The 22006-nt window shown below is 48.8% G+C and overlaps 5 protein-coding genes and 1 long non-coding RNA gene across 13 annotated transcripts; 4 read left to right on the forward strand and 2 right to left on the reverse strand.

Moving 5' to 3' along the window:
* The first annotated feature begins 39 nt into the window (after positions 1–39).
* Positions 40–922, forward strand: LOC120659194 (dirigent protein 22-like). Its single transcript, XM_039937253.1, has 2 exons — positions 40–689; positions 735–922. Exons 1-2 carry the CDS (start codon positions 140–142, stop codon positions 740–742), a joined length of 558 nt encoding a protein of 185 aa, XP_039793187.1. The 5' UTR covers positions 40–139; the 3' UTR covers positions 743–922.
* Positions 923–1050: 128 nt separating this feature from the next.
* On the forward strand, positions 1051–1876 carry LOC120659193 (dirigent protein 1-like). Its single transcript, XM_039937252.1, has one exon. The coding sequence runs from the start codon at positions 1110–1112 to the stop codon at positions 1737–1739; it is 630 nt and encodes a 209-aa protein (XP_039793186.1). The 5' UTR covers positions 1051–1109; the 3' UTR covers positions 1740–1876.
* A 1178-nt stretch (positions 1877–3054) lies between these two features.
* LOC120659192 (dirigent protein 1-like) lies at positions 3055–4334 on the reverse strand. The gene has a single exon (XM_039937251.1). It carries the CDS (start codon positions 4072–4074, stop codon positions 3364–3366), a length of 711 nt encoding a protein of 236 aa, XP_039793185.1. The 5' UTR covers positions 4075–4334; the 3' UTR covers positions 3055–3363.
* Positions 4335–7603: 3269 nt separating this feature from the next.
* On the forward strand, positions 7604–8703 carry LOC120658495 (dirigent protein 1-like). Its single transcript, XM_039936746.1, has 2 exons — positions 7604–7784; positions 7857–8703. The coding sequence occupies exons 1-2, from the start codon at positions 7738–7740 to the stop codon at positions 8452–8454; spliced, it is 645 nt and encodes a 214-aa protein (XP_039792680.1). The 5' UTR covers positions 7604–7737; the 3' UTR covers positions 8455–8703.
* A 2568-nt stretch (positions 8704–11271) lies between these two features.
* Positions 11272–13304, forward strand: LOC120659196 (obtusifoliol 14-alpha demethylase-like). Its single transcript, XM_039937254.1, has 2 exons — positions 11272–11436; positions 11600–13304. The coding sequence occupies exon 2, from the start codon at positions 11615–11617 to the stop codon at positions 13127–13129; it is 1515 nt and encodes a 504-aa protein (XP_039793188.1). The 5' UTR covers positions 11272–11436; positions 11600–11614; the 3' UTR covers positions 13130–13304.
* Positions 13305–13420: 116 nt separating this feature from the next.
* LOC120659197 lies at positions 13421–21600 on the reverse strand. Of its 8 annotated transcripts, XR_005668930.1 has the most exons (6): positions 21243–21600; positions 20665–20922; positions 15157–17860; positions 14906–14993; positions 13954–14379; positions 13421–13766 (listed from the first exon to the last, which is right to left on the reverse strand). It is a non-coding gene; the product is annotated as an uncharacterized LOC120659197 (long non-coding RNA). The 8 variants fall into 8 exon arrangements; XR_005668926.1 differs by having other exon boundaries at positions 13954–14993; XR_005668929.1 differs by having other exon boundaries at positions 13954–14993; positions 15081–17860.
* Positions 21601–22006: the final 406 nt, after the last annotated feature.

A 22006-nucleotide genomic window follows, 5' to 3' on the forward strand; every position in this document is an offset into this window, starting at 1 on the left:
TTAAAAAATATAAAAATAAAAAAGGCGCTCATATGAAGGAGTACGTAGCTGAGTGAGATTCCGCGGCAGGCTATAAATTGTGGCTCCGACCTCAGCTCAGCAATCGTGAAACACAAGAGCAAGGACAGGCAGAGAGAGAATGGGCAGCAGCTCCGTCGCAAAGCGGCAGCTGGTCCTCTTCGCCGCCGCTCTCGTACTCGCCGTGGCCTCCGCCCGGCGGCGCCCGGTGCACCTGCGGCTGTACATGCACGACATCACCGGCGGGCCGGGGCAGACGGCGGTGCCGCTGGTCAACGGCACCGGGCCGCTGAACCCGTCCATGCCGGCGGGCAGCCGGTTCGGCGACACGACGGCGATCGACGACCTCCTGACGGAGGGCCCCGGCGTGGAGTCGAAGCCCGTCGGCCGGGCGCAGGGGACGTACACGCTGGCGTCCCTGCGGGAGCCGGTGCTGGTGGTGACCATGACCGTCGCGCTCACCGCGGGGCCCTACAACGGGAGCACGCTCGTGGTGGCCGGCCGCGACAGCGTCCTGGACGAGACGAGGGAGCTCGCGGTGGTCGGCGGGACGGGGCAGCTCCGGCGGGCCTCCGGGCACGTGCTGTGGAGGACGGCCAAGCTGGAGTCGGCGGTTCACTGGGTGCTGGAGCTGCAAGTGCACGCGTCCGTGCCGGCCGACAGACACTCTCATAAGGTTGCTATTATCCAGTAACTTTGTGTGTGAAAATGACTAAATAATTGATCACAAAAAGTTGGGTTAAGGGGTGGTGCGTGAATGGGGGACCTGATCCAGATCCAGCTGCCTAGCAGCAGCAGGTACGGTGAAGACGGTGACAAGAAGCCACGTCACCACCAGCAGCACCTACGTGTTCTTTTCATGACAGCAGCGACAGATGAACCAACGTCCTGTGCTTGCCTGACAGTTTTCTTCATGGAGAAATGAAAGGAAACCAAACAAACGATAAAGACCTGGCAGCAGCTCCGTCCCACTAATTAAGTATCGTCCCTCTCATCAGTCAGATCATTTTCTGTCCATCAATTCCATACCAGAAAGATCGAGCAACAAGCAAGCTAGGACACCCCCGGCCGGCACGGCAAAGTCGGCAACGATGGCCAACTCGGGTGCAAGCACCACCACTAGCAATAATAAGCGCCGCCTCCTGCTCCTGCTCGTCGCCGGCGCCGTCCTGCTGGCGCCGGCGTCGGCCCGGCGGCGCCCCGTGCGGCTGCGGGTGTACATGCACGACATCGTGGGCGGGCCGGGGCAGACGGCGGCGCTGCTGGTGAGGGGCCCCGGGCCGGAGAACCCGTCGATGCACCCGGGCAACTACTTCGGCGACACGGTGGCGGTGGACGACCTCCTCACCGAGGGCCTCGCCGCGGGCTCCGCCCCCGTCGGCCGCGCGCAGGGCACCTACATGACGGGGTCCATGAGCCGCCCCGTGTTCGTGGTGAGCGTGACGCTGCACCTCACCGCGGGGCCCTACAACGGCAGCACGCTCGTGGTGGCCGGCCGCGACGACACCTTGGAGCCGGTCAGGGAGCTCGCCGTCGCCGGCGGGACGGGGGCGCTCCGGCGGGCCCAGGGGCACGTGCTGTGGAGCACGGCCAGGGTGGAGTCGCCGCTGCACGCCGTGCTGGAGCTGGACGTGCACGCGTCCGTGCCCGTGCCGGCGACGACGACCACCAGAGGCACAGCGGCTGCGATGATGGCTGCTTCTCATCTATCTCAAGTCTGACCGACCTGTATGAATGATCGAGTAGATTACTCGATCGAATTAAGATAACGAAACTAATCGGCAACCTTTTACTATGTATGAATGATTGTTTTTAGTGGTAGTGGGTGTTGAATTTTTGATAAAAGTGCATTTGCCTTCCTTTGAGGACCAAGCAAAGCACTTTCCTTTGGCGTGCTGTGCCCCTGCACCTCCTGGCCGCGCGTGACTCCTGCTCTGCGCCTCTGCCCACGCACAGGCTTGCTCGAGGCCAGGGATGGCTCTGACTTTTTGTCAGCCGGTGCAGAACAAAAAATGGAGGTTCCCGTTCACCCTGAAATACAAGATAATATTGAAAGAAAAAATTATTAATGAAGACGGTGAAAACGTTGCAGATTGGTCTTTCTATCTATCAGGCCACTCCTATCTATATAAATATGCAATTGGATTTTGCTCGTAACTTGACAAACCTGTTAGCATAACAATTTTTTGAGGCTCCCAAATTTTTCAAGGCCCGGTGCGGTAGCCCCGCTGGCACTGACCGTCGGCCCTCCTCGAGGCTGGTATATTTGAGCAAGTACTATAAGGCCAGTTTCAATGAGAGTGTCATCGACATAGTTACCAAGACCAGAAACTAGGTAATCGTGCCAGAGGAGTGTTATGGTGATAACACTCCTCTCATATTCCATAACACTCTTCATCCCCTCTCTTCATAAAAACTCTGTCACATGAGCAAATTTAATGCTCATAACACTACTATGACACTCTCATTGAGACTAGCCTAAGAGCTACGGTGTCCACTGGCAAATTGGTATGAAATTGTAGTATCTCAAAGATACATTTTTGTCGCACAACAATTTTTTCCAAGATAAAATTAATGTTTTTAGTTAATGTAAGCTTCAATTGCGAGGCTGGTGAACAGAGAAGTGAAGTCAAGTCTACGGCACGCACGCCTGTACTCCGAACGAAAACAAGTTTGGTGAGCATCTATCCGATTCTGATGTGAAGATGACAAGGCCGGATCCATGCGGCACCCTTTCAGCATCTCTCTCCCCTGTCCTGTCTGTGTGTCGCCACTGAAATTTTCTCCAACGACTCCACCGGCTACTGATCTCAGATCTGCAACTGCCCAACCCGGCCCTTCTAGAAATCTGGACTGCTAGGCCTCGTTGTAGCAATTCTTTACGTTGGCTTACCATCAGCTTCCTTTTATTCTAGTAATAATCGTTGTTTTCTAATTTCCGAGAGATGCCTGCACTATCTTGTCCTTATTTTTTTTTGGCCCCCTTCCCTTTCCCAGAACAGTCAATCCGTTTAATCAGCTAGCTAGCCTCATGAGTAAAACTAACATCCGTGATGAACAATATTATCCATGATGTTTGCATGTATGACAAGCAAAGAAAGAAAGCCTCATCAGCAGAAAGCAAGAAGAATCCACATGCATCGTGGTGGGGTAGTAGTAGGGTAGGGGAAAAGAAATGAGGCCTACACCCATGCCATGAGGCCATGATGCAGCGTGCAAGCAAGCATCTCCGTCCTCAGCTCGATCCACCACACCGAAGCAAACCCCACCGACCGACATCTCACCCAACTTTCCACACACTCACCAACTAACGCATCCAATGTCCACCACTCGTCGTTAATCCGGTCACCAAAGCCAGGACGATCCAACAACCGCCGCAACCACCACGGCGACCCACCCGCCGGCGGCCCTCGCAGCAGCACCCGAGCTCGACTTGGACCCGGAGGACGACCCTGCAGAGGAGCCGCCGCCAGCGGGCGAGACGGGCGCCCCGGCGTCGATGGTGGTGGCGTTGCCCGAGGTGGTGAGGTACACGTCCAGCTGGAGGGTGGCGTCGGCGCCCTTGGCGCTGGACGTCTTCCACAGCACGTAGCCGGTGGCCATCCTGAACTTGCCGGTGCCGCCCACGACGGCGAGCTCCCGCACGTCGGCGCCCGTGTCGTCGCGCCCCAGCACGGCGATGGTGCTGCCGTTGTGGTCCCCCGAGGTCAGCAGCAGGTTGCCGCACACCGTCAGCACCAGGCCCGACTGCGCCGACACCAGGTAGAAGCCCTGCATCCGCCCCAGCGCCGCCGACGTCGGCGACGAGGTCTCCGTCAGCGGGTCGTCCATCACCAGGGTGTCGCCGAAGGACATGCCCAGCGTCGCGGCCGTCGCCGACCCGCCGGGGCCCTTGATCACCTGCACCGCCGTCGGGCTGCTGCCCGACACGATGTCGTGCATGAAGAAGGTCAGGTGCGTCGTGCCGGCGTCCTCTGCGGCCAGGACGGCGACCAACACGCCGAGGAAGACTAGCGCCGCCGCGGAGGTGGCCTGCTTGTTATTGACAGCAGCCATGGTGGCCGGCCGGGTAGATGGGTTTTTGGCCAGTTGTTTGTGATGATGTTCAGCTCCTCTATGGATCTATCGATCTATCCAGGGAAGGAATGGGAATTAATGAGCTAAAGCTTATATATATGGAATGCTCTGGAGATAGATCCATCATCCATGGGAGCTGGTGGTGGAGTGGTGGTTGGGTTGAGGAGCTACAGTACAAAAATATGCAGGGAAATGATGGTCAAGTCTGTCAGACTGTCAGTGTGTGTGGCTGGCATATTCCTGTAGGTTGCAACTTGCATTGCATGCTACTATATACTCTCTTCGTTTTAAATTATAAGTTATTTCAAAAATTTTGGAGAGTCAAAAATTTTCAAATTTGACCAAATTTATATAATAAAATAATAATATTTATGATACCAATTAGATATCATTAGATTCTTTGTTAGCTATATTTTTATAGTATACCTATTTGATGCCATAAATCTTTGTATTTCTCTCGATAATTTTGGTCAAACTTTGAGATGATTTGACTCTCCAAGATTTTTAGAATGACTTATAATTTGGAACGGAGAGAGTATTTTGGTGCAAATTAAACAATGCAAGGTGAGAGAGGCAGAGACACACTGCACGCTACTCTTGCAGAGTTGCATTATTGGTTGTTGAGAGCGACCAGTAGTTGTTGAGCTGACCTACTACTGTACTTATTATTCTGCTTTCTCCGTTTGTGTGTGTGAGAGAGAGAGAGAGATTGGTAAGGCATCATCAAACTAACCTGCCATATTTTCTTGCTTTCCATCGGCATCTGAATGTGATGCCTTCCAGTTCACATCCACCTTTTTTCTTTCGTCTTTCTTTTGTAAGAACACCACTTTGGTTTTCTTTTGTCTTTGCGCCACCGTCTTTGGGAATTGGGATTTTTTTCAAAAACATACATACATACATACATCATGATCCATTTTAATTTTGAGTGATTTAGTTCCCTCAGTACGTATACCACTAAAATCGAGGAAGAAGAAGATGGGCCGCATCACCTTCCAAGAAGAACATGGGCCGCTGGGCTGCTTTTACGTCGGGATTGGGCTGCACTCTCAAATGGGGGCCTGCCGTAAATAATGAGAAAGGCAACCATCGATTTGATTTGGGCTATAATCATATCGGATGCCCATTTTCTTCTCATTCATTCATTCATTGGGCATCCGATCGACGCGGCTTTTTTATTTTTATATTTTTAAAAATCATTTTTTACAGAAATATATTTTCGGTTTCATAATTAACAGTTTTGTACCCCTACTGCCCGGCTGTGGGGCGGCAGGGTACCTGCCGCCAACTGGCGGGGCGGTAGGGACCTGAATGTAAATAAAATTTATTTTTAATCACATTTTGACCCATGGGGGAGCCTGCCGCCCCCCTACCGGGCGGCAGCGTACCTACCGCCAACTGGCGGGGCGGTAGGCCATGCAAAAAATTATTTTCTTTTTAGTTTCCAGAACAGTGAACTTCTAAATTCAATTAAAAATTATAAAAAAATCAAAAAACTACAAATTAAAATTTGTTAGGTTTATTAAATCAAGATCTACAGAGAAAAAATACTCATGCATGTGAAATATCAATTTTGCCCCTCTAAATTTTAGGTTGTGTTTAATCTAGTTTATTTTGTATCTGTTGTTATGTTTGTCTAAAAATCCTGAAAATTTTGTGATAGCCTACTCTTTTCATGTGTATTCCACTGGAAAATTTTCAGGTGCATAGCCTACGTGCATATTTGTGGATCTATTATTGTTGGATTTCCATCATTTAGCAGTAGAATAATAGATCCACAAATATGCACCTAAGCTATGCACCTGAAAATTTTCCAGTGAAATACACATGCAAAAATTAGGCTACCACAAAATTTTCAAGATTTTTAGACAAACAGAACAACAGATACAAAATAAACTAGATTAAACACAACCTAAAATTTTAGAGGGGCAAAATTGACATTTCACATGCATGAGTATTTTTCTCTGTAGATATTGATTTAATAAACCTAACAAAATTTAGTTTGCATTTTTTTGATTTTTCTATAATTTTTAATTGAATTTAGAAATTCACTATTCTGGAAACTAAAAAGAAAATATTTTTTTGCCTGGCCTACCGCCCCGCCAGTTGGCGGTAGTTACCCTGCCGCCCGGCAGGGGGGCGGCAGGCTCCCCCAGGGGCCAAAATACGATTAAAAATAAATTTTATTTACATTTAGGTTCCTACCGCCCCGCCAGTTGGCGGCAGGTACCCTGCCGCCCCGCAGCCAGGCGGTAGGGGTACAAAACTGTAAATTATGAAATCGAAAATATATTTCTGTAAAAAATAATTTTAAAAAATATAAAAATAAAAAAGACGCTCCGATCGACGACCCAAGAAGATATTTGTAAGAGTGAACCAGTCCGACCAAAAAAACTTGCTCCCAGAAGCATCCCTCCCGAACTCTCGAGTCCAGCTACAGTTGAGAGGAGGTGAAAAAAGCGACGCGGTAGCCACCGGCGGAGGCGGTGGTCTCCGATGGCCCCTAGGGCATCTGGAGGTGGCGGAGACGGCTGTCCTCTCGCCGGCTAGTGGTGGTAGTCCTAGTTTAGGGTCTCCTAGGTCTAGGGTTTGGCCTTCGGCGGCGTCGTCGAGGCGATGGTGGCGATGGCGCATCGTCGGAATAAGGTCCTCCCGTGGTTGTCCCCGTCTCGGCGGTGCTCCTCTCCAGCACCGATGGCGAGCTCGTGGAGGTCGGGCTTCCTTTGTGAGGTTCGTGTACAAGAGTCCAGCGCCGGAGCTTCTTCGTCTTCGTCGTCGGCGTGGCGAGGTGTGTTCTGGCCTTTTTATCCAAGGTTGCAGAGGCAATTGGGGTGTGCAGATTGGTGGGAGGGCGGATCCAGCTCGACGTCCCTGCGGTGGTCTTGGCTGCCGTCGGCGAGCACAGATCCGTGTCGGTTGGAGCTTGGGGCGCTGCCCCGGCCGACGGTGCGTTCAGCTCTTGCTCACCCCGAGCTCCGGCTTCGGGTGTCTTCTCCGGCTCAAGTTAAAGCCTGCGTGCGATGGAGCTCCCTCCGGTTTGGGTTTGAAGGAGACGGCCAAGTCTGCGGGCGGCGGCGGCGTCAGCCTTCGGCGTCGGTGGAATCGGCCTCACGAAGCTTCAGGTCCAGGGACTTGTTTGGATTTTCAGTTCTTTCTAGGGGCATGTTTGCTTTTTGTATGGGACAGCCGTTCTCTGTATCCTTGTACGGTGTATCTGTACGTGTACTCGTATGTACTCCTTAACCTTTAAATATAGGTACGCTTTATCAAAAAAAAAAAGAGTGAACCAGTCCAATAATAATGATGGTTTTTTTTGGGCGGTTGTGTAGAATACAATGCATGGTGAGCTTTGCAAAGGCTGCGGAAAGTGGCGGAGTGGGATTGAAGGCCGCCGCGCACATCATCATCATCATTCAAACTAAAGCTGGAATCCAGCTTACAACATCACGTCGCCAATGCCACCTTTTTATCTCCAAACTGTGCTGTGCAGGCAGCATGCATGTCATGCATCCCATGCTTGCATGTTCTTCGCCCTTTAATTCACTACATATAGATATAGATAGATAGATAGATACTTTCTGCAATGATCGAGATCGATCGATCCATGCTACTTGCTGCTACTTTGCTTGCATTGCTATATATATGAGCGAGCACACACCCTTATCGTCTGCGTCCATATATAAGCTAAGGTAAGGTACCTTGTTGTTGCATTGCCTACATACTAATTCACCGCATCATGCATTAATTGTTTTGTCCATCAGATCCATCCATCGAATAGGAAGAATGGCGAAGAGATCGACGACGAGCGGCGGTCGGCTCACCTGCGACGCCGCCGCAGCTTACGTGATGATGGCCATTATTCTTGTGCTGCAACTCATGCAGGCCGCCGCCGGCACCAGCAGCATGCACCACCTGCACCTGTTCATGCACGACGGGTACACGGGCCCCCGCCCCACGGCGGTGCTGATCGTCAACGGCACGGGCGCGCCGGTGATGTCCGGCGTGCGCTTCGGCGACACGGTGGTGATGGACGACGTGCTCACGGAGGGCCCCAGCCGCGCGTCCCGGCCGGTGGGGCGCGCGCAGGGCACCTACGTCACCGCGTCGCTGGAGAAGGGCCGCCCGGCGATGCTGCTCTCCATGAACGTCGTGCTCACCGACTACGACGGCTACAACGGCAGCACCGTCGCGGTGACGGGCCGGAACGACATCACGGCGCCCGTGCGCGAGCTCGCCGTGGTCGGCGGCACGGGGAGGTTCCGCATGGCCACGGGCTACGTGCTCTGGAAGACGGCGAGCTGGAAGGGCAAGAACGCCGTCCTCGAGCTCGACATCTACCTGCGCGTCGTCGACGACTGATCTCATGATATTCTCATCTACGTATACCTGCGTATGTATCACTGTGTTAATTGCTACGGAGTAATCAGCAGCAGCAGCTAGCCAGAATAAAACTACTCGATCGCGGTGTTACACTACTGCACGGACTCGATCGATCACCGGTTTATTATTAGTTACTTTTGTTTGTTCGATCTCTTTCTCGAGATCGAATTACATATGCACTGTGTGTCCATGCCTCAAGTTTGATGAATGCATGGCTGAATTATTATATTCTTCTCTGCACCGATCACTACAAGACATGCGGTGATCTTTATAATTTCCCATTATTTTTTTGCCAACATTTTAGTTGTTTTTAATCATTTTCTCTAGATTTGCCGATAAATTTTTAAGCAACTTGCATCTTTTATGAAAGTTTTATCAAACAAGATAACATAATTAATAATTCCAGTACAACAAACTCATTCCTGAAGTTTATTCATTGGGATGTCTATTCATCGCATGCATGTACGATACGTCGTGTCACAGAAGGTCTAACCGCGCGGCGGCCGCCGCCGCCAGTCATCCAGCCACCAGGTCAGAGGTTTAGGGTTGTTGTGGTTCAGGATTGCCGGTTTCGAGGGATAGAGGGTCGCCGGGGGATCGCCAACCTGACGGTGGGGGCGGTGGAGATGGCGGCGAGGCGGGGTGGGGCGGTGGGGTTGCCACCCATCGGGGTGGCAGGAGGTGGCAGCTGGGCAGGGGTGATTGCGGGGAGGTGGAAACACGATCAATTAGCAACAGTGGTGGTGGAGGCGTTGGAGCCGGGGGAGGCGGGGAGGGCAGGGGAGAAGCAAGCGAATGGCAGCGCCGCCAGTCACATACGTTAGGAAAGAAAAGCCTCCCTAAAATCAAGTGAGAACAGAGTGCATATTAACTATTAACTAGTACTTACTACAATGCAATGCAATCTGTCATAGCAGAGCTCAACTCCGATCCAGTAAATCATAGCAGAGCTCCTTCCCCGTCGGACCCGCCGGTCACTCTCCGCCGCCGCTATTAACTAGTACTTACTACAATACAATGCAAAGCTGTCATAGCAGAGGACAACTCCGATCCAGTAAATCATAGCAGAGCTCCTTTCATGTCGATCCCACCAGTCCCTCCCCGCCGCCGCCACCCTTCCTCCTTGCGGTGGTGGTGCTTACTGCACGGGACGACGCGCGGGGATGCCGCCTTAGGTGGGACCACCGGGAACGCGAGGGTCGGAGCAGCAGCAGCCGCCTCCTTCCTCGCCGGCACCGAGCGACGGCGGCGGCCCTTTGCGGCTTGCCTCTGGATTTGGGATGGCCCACCGGTAAGAGAAAGAAGAGAGAGGAGGGATAGGTTGCAAAGAAGTTAGAAGTTTTAGGGGGCTTTCTGCGAATAAACTTAGAGCTAAAAGTGTATGATATGTGGTTCTCGCGAACTAATTAAGGGCAAAAAAGACAATCCATCCTCAGAATCCTCTTTTTTGAATCTAGGGGCACCCTTGATGCCAAACACACAGTCAACTCCAACTCCACCCAGAGCTACCTCCAGCTAGAGTTTTAGAGTGGAGCTGCTCCACGAAGAGAGCCATGCACCCATGCCAAACAGACCCTAAATTACATGCATGCTGGGCTACAACTAACCTGCAGCCGGCGGGCTGATCAGTAAGGCCGCCATCATTGGCGTTTAAAGAACAGCATGAAAAGCTCATCTTGCATCTCGCTATAATTTTCAGATAGAAATTAATTAAGAAAGAGATCAGCCGGAGTGCTTCAAAGCTGATGATGGATGGTTGGCCTTGTTTAGATCACTTTGCATTTTGCATTTTTGGATTTTTGGAAGGGAATCTTCAACATTTATTAAATGCAGACTAATCACAAAACTAATTATAGATCTCTTCTGTAAACTACGAGACGAATCTAATGAGGATAATTAATCCATTATTAGAGCATATTTATTGTAGCATTACTATAGCAATTTAGTGTCTAATCACGTCCTAATTAGACTCATTAGATTCGTATCGTGATTTACAGTTAATTTGTGTAATGCAATTTATTTTTCGACTACATTTAGTACACCATGCAAGCGATTTACAAATTTTTTTGCATTTTGGCTTTATGGATCTAAACAGGCCTAGTTCATCAATTGGAATCTTTGCTGCATGCTATTCTACACCTAGGTGTAGAATGTTATTCTACACTCACCTATTACTAGCAAAAGTAATCATCAAAATAAGTATTGAGCTAAATTTACCAGACTACTGAACAATGTTTATTGTTAAGTAATAGCTCGTCGAATTCAACTAAAAAAATTATTTAGTAATTCTGTTCATTTTAGCTATTGGTGTGGAATAAACTGCTACACCACCTATGATGTGTGTCAGCTCCTTGTCATGTTGAAAGATAAGCATAGGTAGGTGTCGTGTTCTCGCTACACACGAGACAGCAGAGCTACATGCTGATATATAGCAACTGCAACCAATAATTATTTCTCATGCCCATTCTTATTATTATCTCGAGAGATATTTTACTTGCATTTTAATCGATGTTCAAGTAATTATTTTAGTAATAGCTTGTTGTGATTATTGAACTACTAAAAATTTATTCAGTAATTCTGCTCACCTAAGATGTTAGTGTAGAATATTAGTGTAGAATAAACTGCTACACCTACCTTACCTAAGGTGTGTGTCCGCTTCTTATCACGTTGAAAGATAAGCTTAGGTAGGTGTAGTTTTCTCGCTACACACGAGACAGCAGAGCTACACGCTGATATATAGCGACTGCAACCAATAATTATTTCTCATGCCCATTCTTATTATTATCTCGAGATATATTTTACTTGCATTTCAATCGATGTTCAAGTTTCGACCAGGCATGTGGTACACATGCTTGAGCTCCTATATAGGCACCGTAACTCCAGCAATATAATCAAGGAAGTAGCTGAAACAAGCTAAGGATCGGAGGCTCCTGCTATATTTGCGATTATTGCTTCGATCAGGTACTGAATTAATGAAATAAGATCTCTTTATTTATCTCTGACTATATTCTTCCTGAAACAATTCATTTCCAATAAGCAGCTATCTGTTTATTTTTTTTTGCATATAATTAATTACTACTACTAGCTAGCACTTAGCTTCTTGTAACTCTTGTTCGATCAGCAGCTGCATATTTATATCATGGACGACGATCACGGTACAACAACAACAACAACAACAAGAACAATTGTGCATACATGGCTCGTGTTCACCATCATTTTCCCTATCACCATCGTAATAGCCACCATGATCGCACGAGCAAGAACCATACCTCCCAAGCGCAAGAGGAGGCCACATGATAAGCTGCTGCAGCCACCACCCGTGTCTGAGGGAGCTCCCATCGTCGGAGTTCTGCCTGCCATCCTCACCACGAGCGGAGGCTTGCAAGCCGTGATCCGCGACCAGTACCTGAAGCTCGGCAGCGTCTTCACGCTGAGCTCCTTGGGAATCAAGGTGACCTTCCTGGTCGGCCCAAAGGTTTCCGCCCATTTCTTCCACGGCACCGAATCGGAGATCAGCATCAGCGACGTCTACAAGATGACCGTCCCAATCTTCGGCAAAGGCGTCGGCTACGATGTCGACAACGATACCCGGAACGAGCAGCACAGGTTCTTCGCCGAGACCTTGAGGCCGGCCAAGCTGAGGAACCATGTCGGTCTCATGGTTGGTGAGGTGCAGGAATACTTCGCGAGATGGGGGCAGTGCGGCACGGTCGATCTGAAACAGGAGATCGACAGTGTGCTGCTGCTCATCGCCAGCCGGTGCCTGCTGGGGAAGGAGGTCCGGGACCACATGCACGCCGAGGTCTCGTCGCTCCTCCACGACCTCATCGGCGGCCTGCACCTCGTCAGCATGTTCTTCCCGCACCTCCCGACCCCGGCGCACCGCCGCCGCGACCGAGCGCGGGCGAGGCTCGGGGAGATACTCACCGGGATCGCCAGGTCGCGCAAGAGCTCCGGCCGCGCCGGCGACGACTTGCTGCAGGGCCTCATGGACTCCAGGTACAAGGACGGGCGCGCCACCACGGAGGCCGAGGTCACCGGGCTGCTGGTGGCGCTGCTCTTCGCCGGCCACCACACCAGCTCCACCGTCACCGCCTGGACGGCGGCCCGCCTGCTCCGCCACGCCGAGTGGCTGCACGCCGCCACGGAGGAGCAGAGGCGCGGCGGCGGCGTCCCCGACTACGACGCCGTGCTGCGGATGGACGTCCTCCACCGCAGCGTCAAGGAGGCGCTGCGCCTCCACCCGGTGACTCCGATGATCCTCCGCCGCGCGCGCAGGGCGTTCGCCGTGCAGACCGAGGAGGGCCAAGAGTACGAGATCCCGGAGGGGCGCGTGCTGGCGAGCCCGCTGGTGGTGAACAACATGCTCCCCGGCGTGTACAGGGACCCCGACGCGTTCGACCCGGACCGGTTCGCCGCCGGCAGGGAGGAGGACAGGGCCGCCCGCGAGCTCACGTACACCTCGTTCGGCGCCGGGAAGCACGCCTGCATGGGCGAGGGCTACGCGTACCTGCAGATCAAAGTGATACTGAGCCATCTTCTGAGGAATTTCGAGCTCGAACTGGTTTCTCCATTCCCGGAGACGGAGGGCATGATCTCCATGAGGCCCAAAGGTGAAGTCATGGTAAGGTACAACAGACGGGTGCTGCAGTAGGCAGTGAACCTGACAAGATCAACCAGTGCAGTGAACCTTTTGTGGAAAATACCATAGCAAATTTATATTGTCCTTGGAGAATACTAGCATTATTATTCCATCCAAAAGCAAAAATTAGCATTCACTCTAAACATGATGTGGAAAATGACAACAATGGTCTGGTTGTGTTTCGACGCTTCCTGGTTCCTGCAAAACAATCAATCAGCTGAAATTTGACGCAGGCGGGCTTTGATCGGTTTAGAGTGGAGGCCCAACTCGGCCCAGGCGAATCCCGCCACTGCATGCAGCACAGACAGAAAAAATGCATCATCATTTAAGACAGATAGCTTATGTCTGCATCTAAAACAAAATATTTTTTCGAAACAAAGGCAGGAGCTCTGCTCAATTAAGAATTTATGTACAAGCATCTAAAACAAAATAGCTGGGAAGATCCAATAGCAGCAGCAACGAGGTCGACGAGTTCCAGCCGACAACTGGGCAATGAGCGGCCTTACATTATGCTTGGAGAGGAGTCACCATCACCGGCCAACTCGAGCAAAGCCGGCCACATCGCACAAACCAACAATGACAGACTGAGACCATGCATTATTAAGAGCCGCCCCTTGCCCCCGGTCATGTGCCAATGCATCCAACAATCCTTCACAAATTACAACATTTTGCATTCATGCATTAAAGAAATACTATATGTGATTGTGTATGCATGCGTAATTGGTGGACAAACGACTCTTCAGATTACCAGATGCAAGCAAAATATTTTGTGAAATAGGAGGAACTCCAGAGTAATAAGCACTAAAAAAATTTACAACAGATGGTGGGTGGTGTACCTTTATTTAGAACTACTGTTGCTCTCCCTCCGTCATCATCCAAGTGCGTGACTGAAGGTAGCCATTGCCGACCCAATCAATGAAATGAAATGCCAGCTTCTCTACTTACAGTCACAGCTGAGTCAGGCAACAACTCCCGTCCACTCCCAAAACAATCATCCCAAGTTGTCCACTCCCAAAACAATCATCCCAAGTTGACTCGGCTCAGCCGTCCATAGTATAGCAGCTCGGCTCCAACACAGCTGAAGCAAAACAGTGTCCCCGAATTAAGCTCTGAGCCCTAGTAGCAGCCCGTCAGCTGAAACCCACAGAGCTCAGTCAGGTCAGTAACCTCTCTCCTGCTTTCTTGTTGCATGCTCTTCTACTCAATAATTCCAATAAGTTGTTCTGTAACGTTTCATTAACCTTGTGCACACTACTCCCAGCCTGAAGAAAATGCACAAAGAAAGAGGCAATTGTGAGTTGTGATTCTTCTTTTTGCTACCTTCATCTGTTTTAAATTTCGATCACTTTGTTGCCTCTTTTTGTAGCTCAGTGCTCAAGGTTTGCGTTCCTCTTTATGACCTGACAGGACTCCAGGTTGAAGATCCTGGAACTACATCAAACCCCACTTATGCCATTCTTACAACTCCTGATTTCATAGTAATAAGGGTTCAAAGACTTGCAGTGAACTATTGGCTTCAATAGTTGAGTCAGCCTGGCGAGGGATTTTCAATTGAAAGCAAACATAGCCAACCCTTCAGTCCCAACCATCTCAAAAGCAGCAATATGGACTGGGCAGGACAAGTATTTAACATTTGTGAACAAAAACTGCAAAAGCAGCTGCCAACATATGCCCCATTCAGTGGCACCAGCAGCAGCCTAGGATCACATAAGCGATTCCCTCCAAACCCTTATCAAGTTCAACCAAGGAAGATAAAGTTTATTTGCAACTTTGGCGGCACATTCTTACCAAGGCCAAGTGACGGAGAGCTCTGCTATGTTGGCGGTGAGAGGCATCTGGTTCAGATTAACCGGGACATGTCATGGCATGAGCTGACCTGCAAAACAACAAAGCTAATAAGGCGGGATCACACAATCAAGTACCATCTCCCAGGCGAGCAACTGAACATGCTAATCTCCATCACCTCTGATGATGACCTTCGTAATATGATTGATGAGTGCATTGTGCTAGAAGCAAACAGAGAAAGGCTGACCATGTACCTTTTCTCTGCTAAAGATGATGACCACAATGTGCACTTCCTTGTTGCACGCTCATCCGATGCAGAAAAGGAAGCGCAGTTCATTGCTCTCATCAATGGACTCACCAGACCAACCGTGGCATCAAGAATGCAAAGCCTTGGCAGCACCTCAACTAATGATCTAGATCAGGTAATGATTGGTACCAAAGAGGATAGGCTGCCAGCAGGCACGGAAGAGGAAGATTCACAGTATATCAAAGCTAAGTCCTCACAAAGAGTCGTTGTAGAACCGCCAAAAACATCAAGTGGGCCACTGGAGAAGACACTTCCAACTCCAAATTTCTTAACACGGATGGCCAAGAAAGACAAGGCACAAAACAGTGAAGGCAACCTGATCACCTCTGGTAGAAAGATAAGTGGTGTTCACTTTAGTCCATCTGTGCCATCTGAATCCATACATGGAGTTCAGAGTGGGGGCGGTAGTAATCAGGGTGTCTCAAGGCATCAGCCAGAACTGCAGCAAACTACTACAATCATAATAAAAAAGGCCATCAAGTTTCTGGGGCTCAGGAAAAAGGACCGCCAAGAAAAGAGATGCTGGTACCACTGGAGAACAGCAATGTGAATCAATTGTGGTCCAATTCAAACAACAACAGTCCAGCACCACACACAGGTCGAGCCGCATATGAAGTGCCTGCACCTTTATCAAGGGGTCCCGAGAAAACAGCAAATCAACAAACAGGCTCTAACAATAACAAGAAACCAGGAAGGCACAACAGCCAAGAAGAAGCTATGTCTCATTTAGCACAAGAACCACCAATGAAGAACAAGAACTACCAATTGCAAAATAAGATGGAGATGCCCGCACATGGTTCTGAGTCTGCATCTCCCATGCAAGGCCATGATGATATGTGCATCAGTTCAAACCAGCATACTCTTGAGAAGTCAGTTGCAACCAATAGCAGGACAAAGCAACAGCCAGCAGTTTCTATCACGGGTGGTAACACTTTAAAGAAAGGTCATGCTTCAAAGCTGTCCAGCAATAGCGAAGAAACAATACTTTCTAGCTCTTTTACATCTTCAGATAAGACAACTGAGCTGAAACCACATACTCTAGTGCGTCCTTCAAGTGAGAGACAACAAGAGCGATCCAGCAGTCCAAGGTCAGATGAATCATCGAAAATGATAAAATCTCGATCAGTCGGTGCTGATAGAAATAGTCCTCAGAGCATAATTCCATCTCAAGATGTTAAAGATAGCATTGTGCAATTGATCTCAGAGCTTGAAGTACCTCACCGCACCTTGTTTCATAGTTCATATGCTTACTTTAATTTTCTTTCACCTCACAGCATAACTTCTGCATAATCTTTTTCTGGTAGGAACATGAAACCAAGAACAGTGAACAGGGTCTTCCTGAAACTGTAGCATTAGGCAGGGGTCTTACAAGTAACGTCCAGGTTTGTGATTGACTTCAGTATTCTGTAACAAAGCTACTTGAAGCTTAAACTGCACTGACATGATAAATAACCAATAAATAGAAAGAAACAAGTAAAAAAGACAATCTATTTGTAACATTAGATTAAAATGGGCGTATCCAAAAGAAAGGATTTATCAGCGAATATCCCTATGTGGATTTATCAGCGAATATCCCTATGTTTCTCATTAAATTATGCAGTACTTATCCTATAATTGTGAATATATAGTATTTAATAAGCAACGAGGACCTCGAAGATCTCCGTGAGATGGGTTCTGGTGCATTCGGAACAGTTTTCCATGGAAAATGGAAGGGAACAGATGTTGCTATTAAACGGATAAAGAACAGCTGCTTTATGTTACCATCATCTCAAGCAGATAAGCTGGTAAGCCTATATAATTTCACCAGCATTTTTTTAAGTCACAGCCAAGGTGTTCCTTGTCCATGGTCACCCCAGATGGGACCGATTTCAGTAATTTGTCAGTTTAGGAGGTTTAAGTTATAGCTTTGTACTCTGGGTAACAAAACATCCTCACAATTCTGCTGTGTATCATGTTACCATTAAGAAAAGCCATTCGCTGATATTTCATATTAACCGAGAAATAAGATCATTCAAGCTCTAGTTCAAACAACCTAAGCTTGCAGATTATTGGCATCTTTACAGAGGCCAAGCAGTCAGCTGATATGTTTGGCCCCAGACATAAGTTACTATGGCATCAACGCAACAACTGAAGTCTTTAGCGGCCACAGAATATTAATTTGATACAGATTTCAGAATCAGAGATTCTATATAAAAACTAGCAATCACTCTAAATTAAATACTGATCAAAATAAGGCATGGAATTTTGCATCATTACAAACTCAACACGTGTAAACATGCAGCTTACAGAATTTTGGAGAGAAGCAGCAATCATCTCAAAACTTCACCACCCAAATATTCTGGCACTTTATGGAGTTGTAAATAATGGACCTGGAGCAACATTAGCTACTGTGACAGAATTCATGGTCAATGGATCTCTCAAGAAAGTCCTCCTTCGCAAAGACAAATATCTTGATTGGCGCAAACGGATCATGCTTGCAATGGATGCAGCCATTGGCATGGAGTACTTGCACTCCAAGGATATTGTCCATTTTGATTTGAAATGTGATAACTTGCTAGTAAATGTTAAGGATCCGTCTCGTCCCATTTGCAAGGTAAGTTGCAATTCATTGTCATAAATTTTGTTTCATCTCAAATCTAGATGCATTGATGCTAAAAAAAAAGAAATTCAAAATGAAGCATGTCGGCAAGATGATTTGAAAGCTATAATTTTTCATACGAATGAAGTTGGACATAACAGAAAATCAATTACTACAGGTTGCTGATTTTGGTTTATCAAAGATGAAACAAGCCACCCTGGTTTCCGGTGGAATGAGAGGAACTCTTCCATGGATGGCCCCCGAGTTGCTGACAATGAGTGGCAATAAAGTATCCGAAAAGGTAGTATGTGAGTATCCTTAACGACTGCAAGTGTCAGTCTTACACAGTGCTGACAAAATCATGGTTTATGTATGCCTTTTGATTTCATGTCTTTGTGTCGTGAAGTTACAGTGGTTAACTTGTATCTAAAATATTTAATGTCAAAAAGGATGTAGGTTACATTTCAGAAATGGGAGATTGATGTACATGGTATTGCTCTATAATCATCACAATGTAACCTTATCCAAATTATATCATGTGTTAAGGGTATAATGGTAATATCCTAGTAGTATCTAGGGTTTGGGGGTCTCCTCTTGTACTATATATGTTGCCCTTTGGGCCTCTATCAATACATACACACAGTTCAGCTTTCATTCTTACCGTCACATGGAATCAGAGCTTCAGGTTAGCTAGATCCGGTCCGCCACCCTCATCACCGTTGCTGCGCTGCCCCTGGGAGCTTCGTCCTGCTCCTGGGGGCGGCATCCTCCAGCCCCAGACCCATTTTCCCGATTCCAATTTGAGTCACAGCAGCAGCAGAGAGCAGCGTACCCATTTTCCCCCCATTGGATGCCGTCGTGGCTCTTCTCGGCCGTCTTCGTCCGCGCAGGCCGACGCGCCCCTGTGCGCGCCGTCCGCGCGTGCGCCGTGAGGCCGTCCACGCCCGTTGCGGCGGATCCATCCGCGCCGTCGCGCGGCGCCCATCTGCGCCGTCCCCGTCTGCGGCGTTGTCCTCTCCGCCGCCGTCGCGGGTGAATCCGCTCTTCCCGGCTGCCCATCGCGCGGCCGCGGGCCTTCATCCGCGCGGCCGTCCACCCGTCGCGGACGCCGCCGTGGGCCTCCATCCTCCTCCACCCGTCCGCGGCCACTTCCTCCGCCCCGGCCGGCCGCCGTCATCGCGTGCTGTCGCGCGCCGCCGCCTGTCTGGCCGCCGGCGCTCTCCTCCGCGGCTCCGCCTCGTCTTCGCCCCATCCGGCACCGCCCATCCAGCCACCGTCGCGCTATCCCGTCCACCCGTTGCAGTCGCGGCCTCGATCTGCAGCCTCGTTCGCGCATCCGTCCGCTCGCCCGTCACGGAGCTCGTCCGCGCCCGTCGCCAGAAGCGATTATATGTCAACTTGTGCTTGTTCTTGGCTCATTATCATTTGCCACTGCTTCGTTGTCATGTGGCCTCTAATTTCACTAGCAGCGCTGGTTCAAGCTTCTTGTTTCCTGCTGGTTGGCCCGCCTCTCGTGGTTGTGCGGTTGCAACATGCTCCAATTTCTTGCCTGGGCTGTGTCGTCATCTTCAAGTAGCTTGTTATCTTGTGCAATCAGTGATCTTCCACCATGTCATTGCTAACTGCTGCTTGATCATCTCCATATTTTTTCGCTGCTGCTGTCTGTCTGCTTGCTAGCGTCTTAGTGTTTCTGCTGTACTCATTCAAGTCAGTGTCGATCCAAGTCCACATACACTCATTCAGTTCGTCAAAGCCATGCATGTCCACAATTTCATTGTCAAATCAGCCCATATCTTATTTTTATTTTGATTAGCTAAGTCCCGTCGATTTAGCTAATCACATCATCATTGTGGTGCGACAATGCCCTCTTGGTCCCTTTCGGAGCCGTCTTGCTCCATGTCATGGTCAATGGCCGTCTATTTGTCGTCATCACCTTACTGTCTCACCACTTGCCGTCTTGCAGTGGTGCTTTCTATCTTTGGTTACTTTGGCACATCTCATTGTTCTTGTCGTGTTCAATTCTCCAAAGCAAGGCTCGTGTTTGAGGAGTCGACGTACTGGTTTGTGAAGACTCGAGGTATTTGCTCAAGTACTGGTTTGTGAAGGCAATACCCTCTTGTGGAGGAGATCATCTACATCGACAAGTTCAAGAGTTGCACACTTTGACGACATCTTTGATTTTGGACTTTGGATGTATCTTTTTCTTGTTTCTTTTTAGTCTAGTGCTTAGTACAACTCTCCAAATGCAACGTCATTGCATTCACGTTGCATTTGAGAGGGGGTGTTAAGGGTATAATGGTAATATCCTAGTAGTATATAGGGTTTGGGGGTCTCCTCTTATACTATATATGTTGCCCTTTGGGCCTCTATCAATACATACACAGTGCAGTCATCTTCTTCCTCTCTTATCGTGACATCATGATGGCAGAGAAATCTAATTTGCACATTGGCAATTATTATAAATACTAATGACCACATCCTTCAATAGAAAGCTACAGTGTCCTCACAAGCAATTTGTGAAAACTTAAAGTGATGAATTAAAGCATTACAGCAAGTAATTCGTCACAAAATTATATTTTTCTAGCCTAAATACATCTTCTTTTGTGTTGATACAGATTGATGTCTATTCTTTTGGCATTGTAATGTGGGAAATTCTCACGGGTGAGGATCCATATGATGGCATGCACTATGGAGGGGTCATAGGTATGCATATATTTAAAAAATCCCTCTGAAATACAATACCACACCTTGCTGACTAGAAATATAGGGGATCGGTTTATTTGATGCAAACTTCAAAGTATGGAATTTTGAATGTTAAACTTGGAGTCCCAGAAAGGGCAAAGAATATCTGCGCATTCTTAAAATGATATATCGTACCTTTTTTATCTATTCCAGTAATAGTGATTGCTGATGGGGATTTGAAGGGGGTATTTTGAGCAACACACTGCGGCCACCAGTTCCAGCTTCGTGTCCCCAAGAGTGGAGGAAACTGATGGAGCAGTGCTGGTCAACTGAGCCTGAGAGACGACCTTCGTTCACTGAAGTCGCGTCCTGTCTCCGTGCCATCCTAGAAGCAAGCCAGGGAGAACCGCTAAGTAATCTGCATGAATAACACTCTCCATCTGCACATCCTACCTGCAGAGCATGATCCAAGTGTCAGTATGCATAGAATAAAATTCCAGTCTCCCCGAAGTTAACTATGGGAAGCATATACGAATACGTTATGCATAGCAGTGTAGAGTTCAAAAGTGCTAGAAGTTGGTATAATAATAATATTGCCTCCAGGTTAGCTACGCACACAAGTGTTGGGAAGTTCCCCCGTCTGTCTGCCTGACAGTTGACTAAACTCGGCCAGTAGGTCCAACTAGTTGTGGTATGAGCAACCTCGCCTCTAGGAAGCAGGAATAATGCCATGGCAGCAGAAGGAAGGCATTGAGGAAGGACGACGTTCTTACTCGTTTGGTGTCGCCATGTGCCTTCCTCTACACATGTAGAGGAGGGTGGGTATAGCATCTATCATCTGAGTGAGCCCGGCAATTCGTCGAACACATTGAGGGCGTGGGAAAGGAAGGATCACAGCAGTATTGTGGGGGCCGCGGCGTGGCGTGCGATCCATCCACCTGGCATTGAGCTGCAGTGCTCGGCACACGGCAGCATGTCCCCGAGGCTGAGTGGCAGAGAGCGGGTGGCTGCCATATGCCAATGAAGCAAGGAATACCGGCACCCGGCAGCGGCGACGACGGACGGAGGCGGCCAACAGGCGGGGAACAAGGAGGCAAGGCCCAGCAAGGGGGAGGAGGATGGAACAGCCAGGCCCGCGGGCCGGAAGTGCCATGATTTGATCTAGGCCGGGCCTACCGGCCGGGCCGGCCTCCCTCCGTTCCAAATATATCCCTAAAAAAAATAGCGAGTCATTTCAACATTTTCGAACAATCAAAATATTTCAAATTTAACCGAATTTATACAATAAATTACTAATATTATGTTACCAAGTAAGTATCAGTTGATTCTTAATGAAGTATACTTTCATAATATATCCTATTCGATGCTATAAATATTTTGTAAGTTTTCTATAATTGTAGTTAAATATAAGAATACTTTAAATTTCTAAGAAAATTGGAATGAATTACGATTCGAAACGGAGGGAGTACTACACAGATCTATAGTGGAGTGAACGAGGATTTAGCGTTAGCTCAGTTGGCTTGCTAGCTAGGTGCGT

Source organism: Panicum virgatum, chromosome 2N (assembly GCF_016808335.1).
Source record: "Panicum virgatum strain AP13 chromosome 2N, P.virgatum_v5, whole genome shotgun sequence".
Taxonomy (NCBI): domain Eukaryota; kingdom Viridiplantae; phylum Streptophyta; class Magnoliopsida; order Poales; family Poaceae; genus Panicum; species Panicum virgatum.

Coding starts and splice junctions, on each gene's coding strand:
- LOC120659194 (XM_039937253.1), top strand. CDS start 140: ATGGGCAGCAGCTCCGTCGCAAAGCGGCAGCTGGTCCTCTTCGCCGCC.
- LOC120659193 (XM_039937252.1), top strand. CDS start 1,110: ATGGCCAACTCGGGTGCAAGCACCACCACTAGCAATAATAAGCGCCGC.
- LOC120659192 (XM_039937251.1), bottom strand. CDS start 4,074: ATGGCTGCTGTCAATAACAAGCAGGCCACCTCCGCGGCGGCGCTAGTC.
- LOC120658495 (XM_039936746.1), top strand. CDS start 7,738: ATGAGCGAGCACACACCCTTATCGTCTGCGTCCATATATAAGCTAAG. Junction 7,785..7,856: donor GCGTCCATATATAAGCTAAG/GTAAGGTACCTT, acceptor TTTGTCCATCAG/ATCCATCCATCGAATAGGAA.
- LOC120659196 (XM_039937254.1), top strand. CDS start 11,615: ATGGACGACGATCACGGTACAACAACAACAACAACAACAAGAACAATT.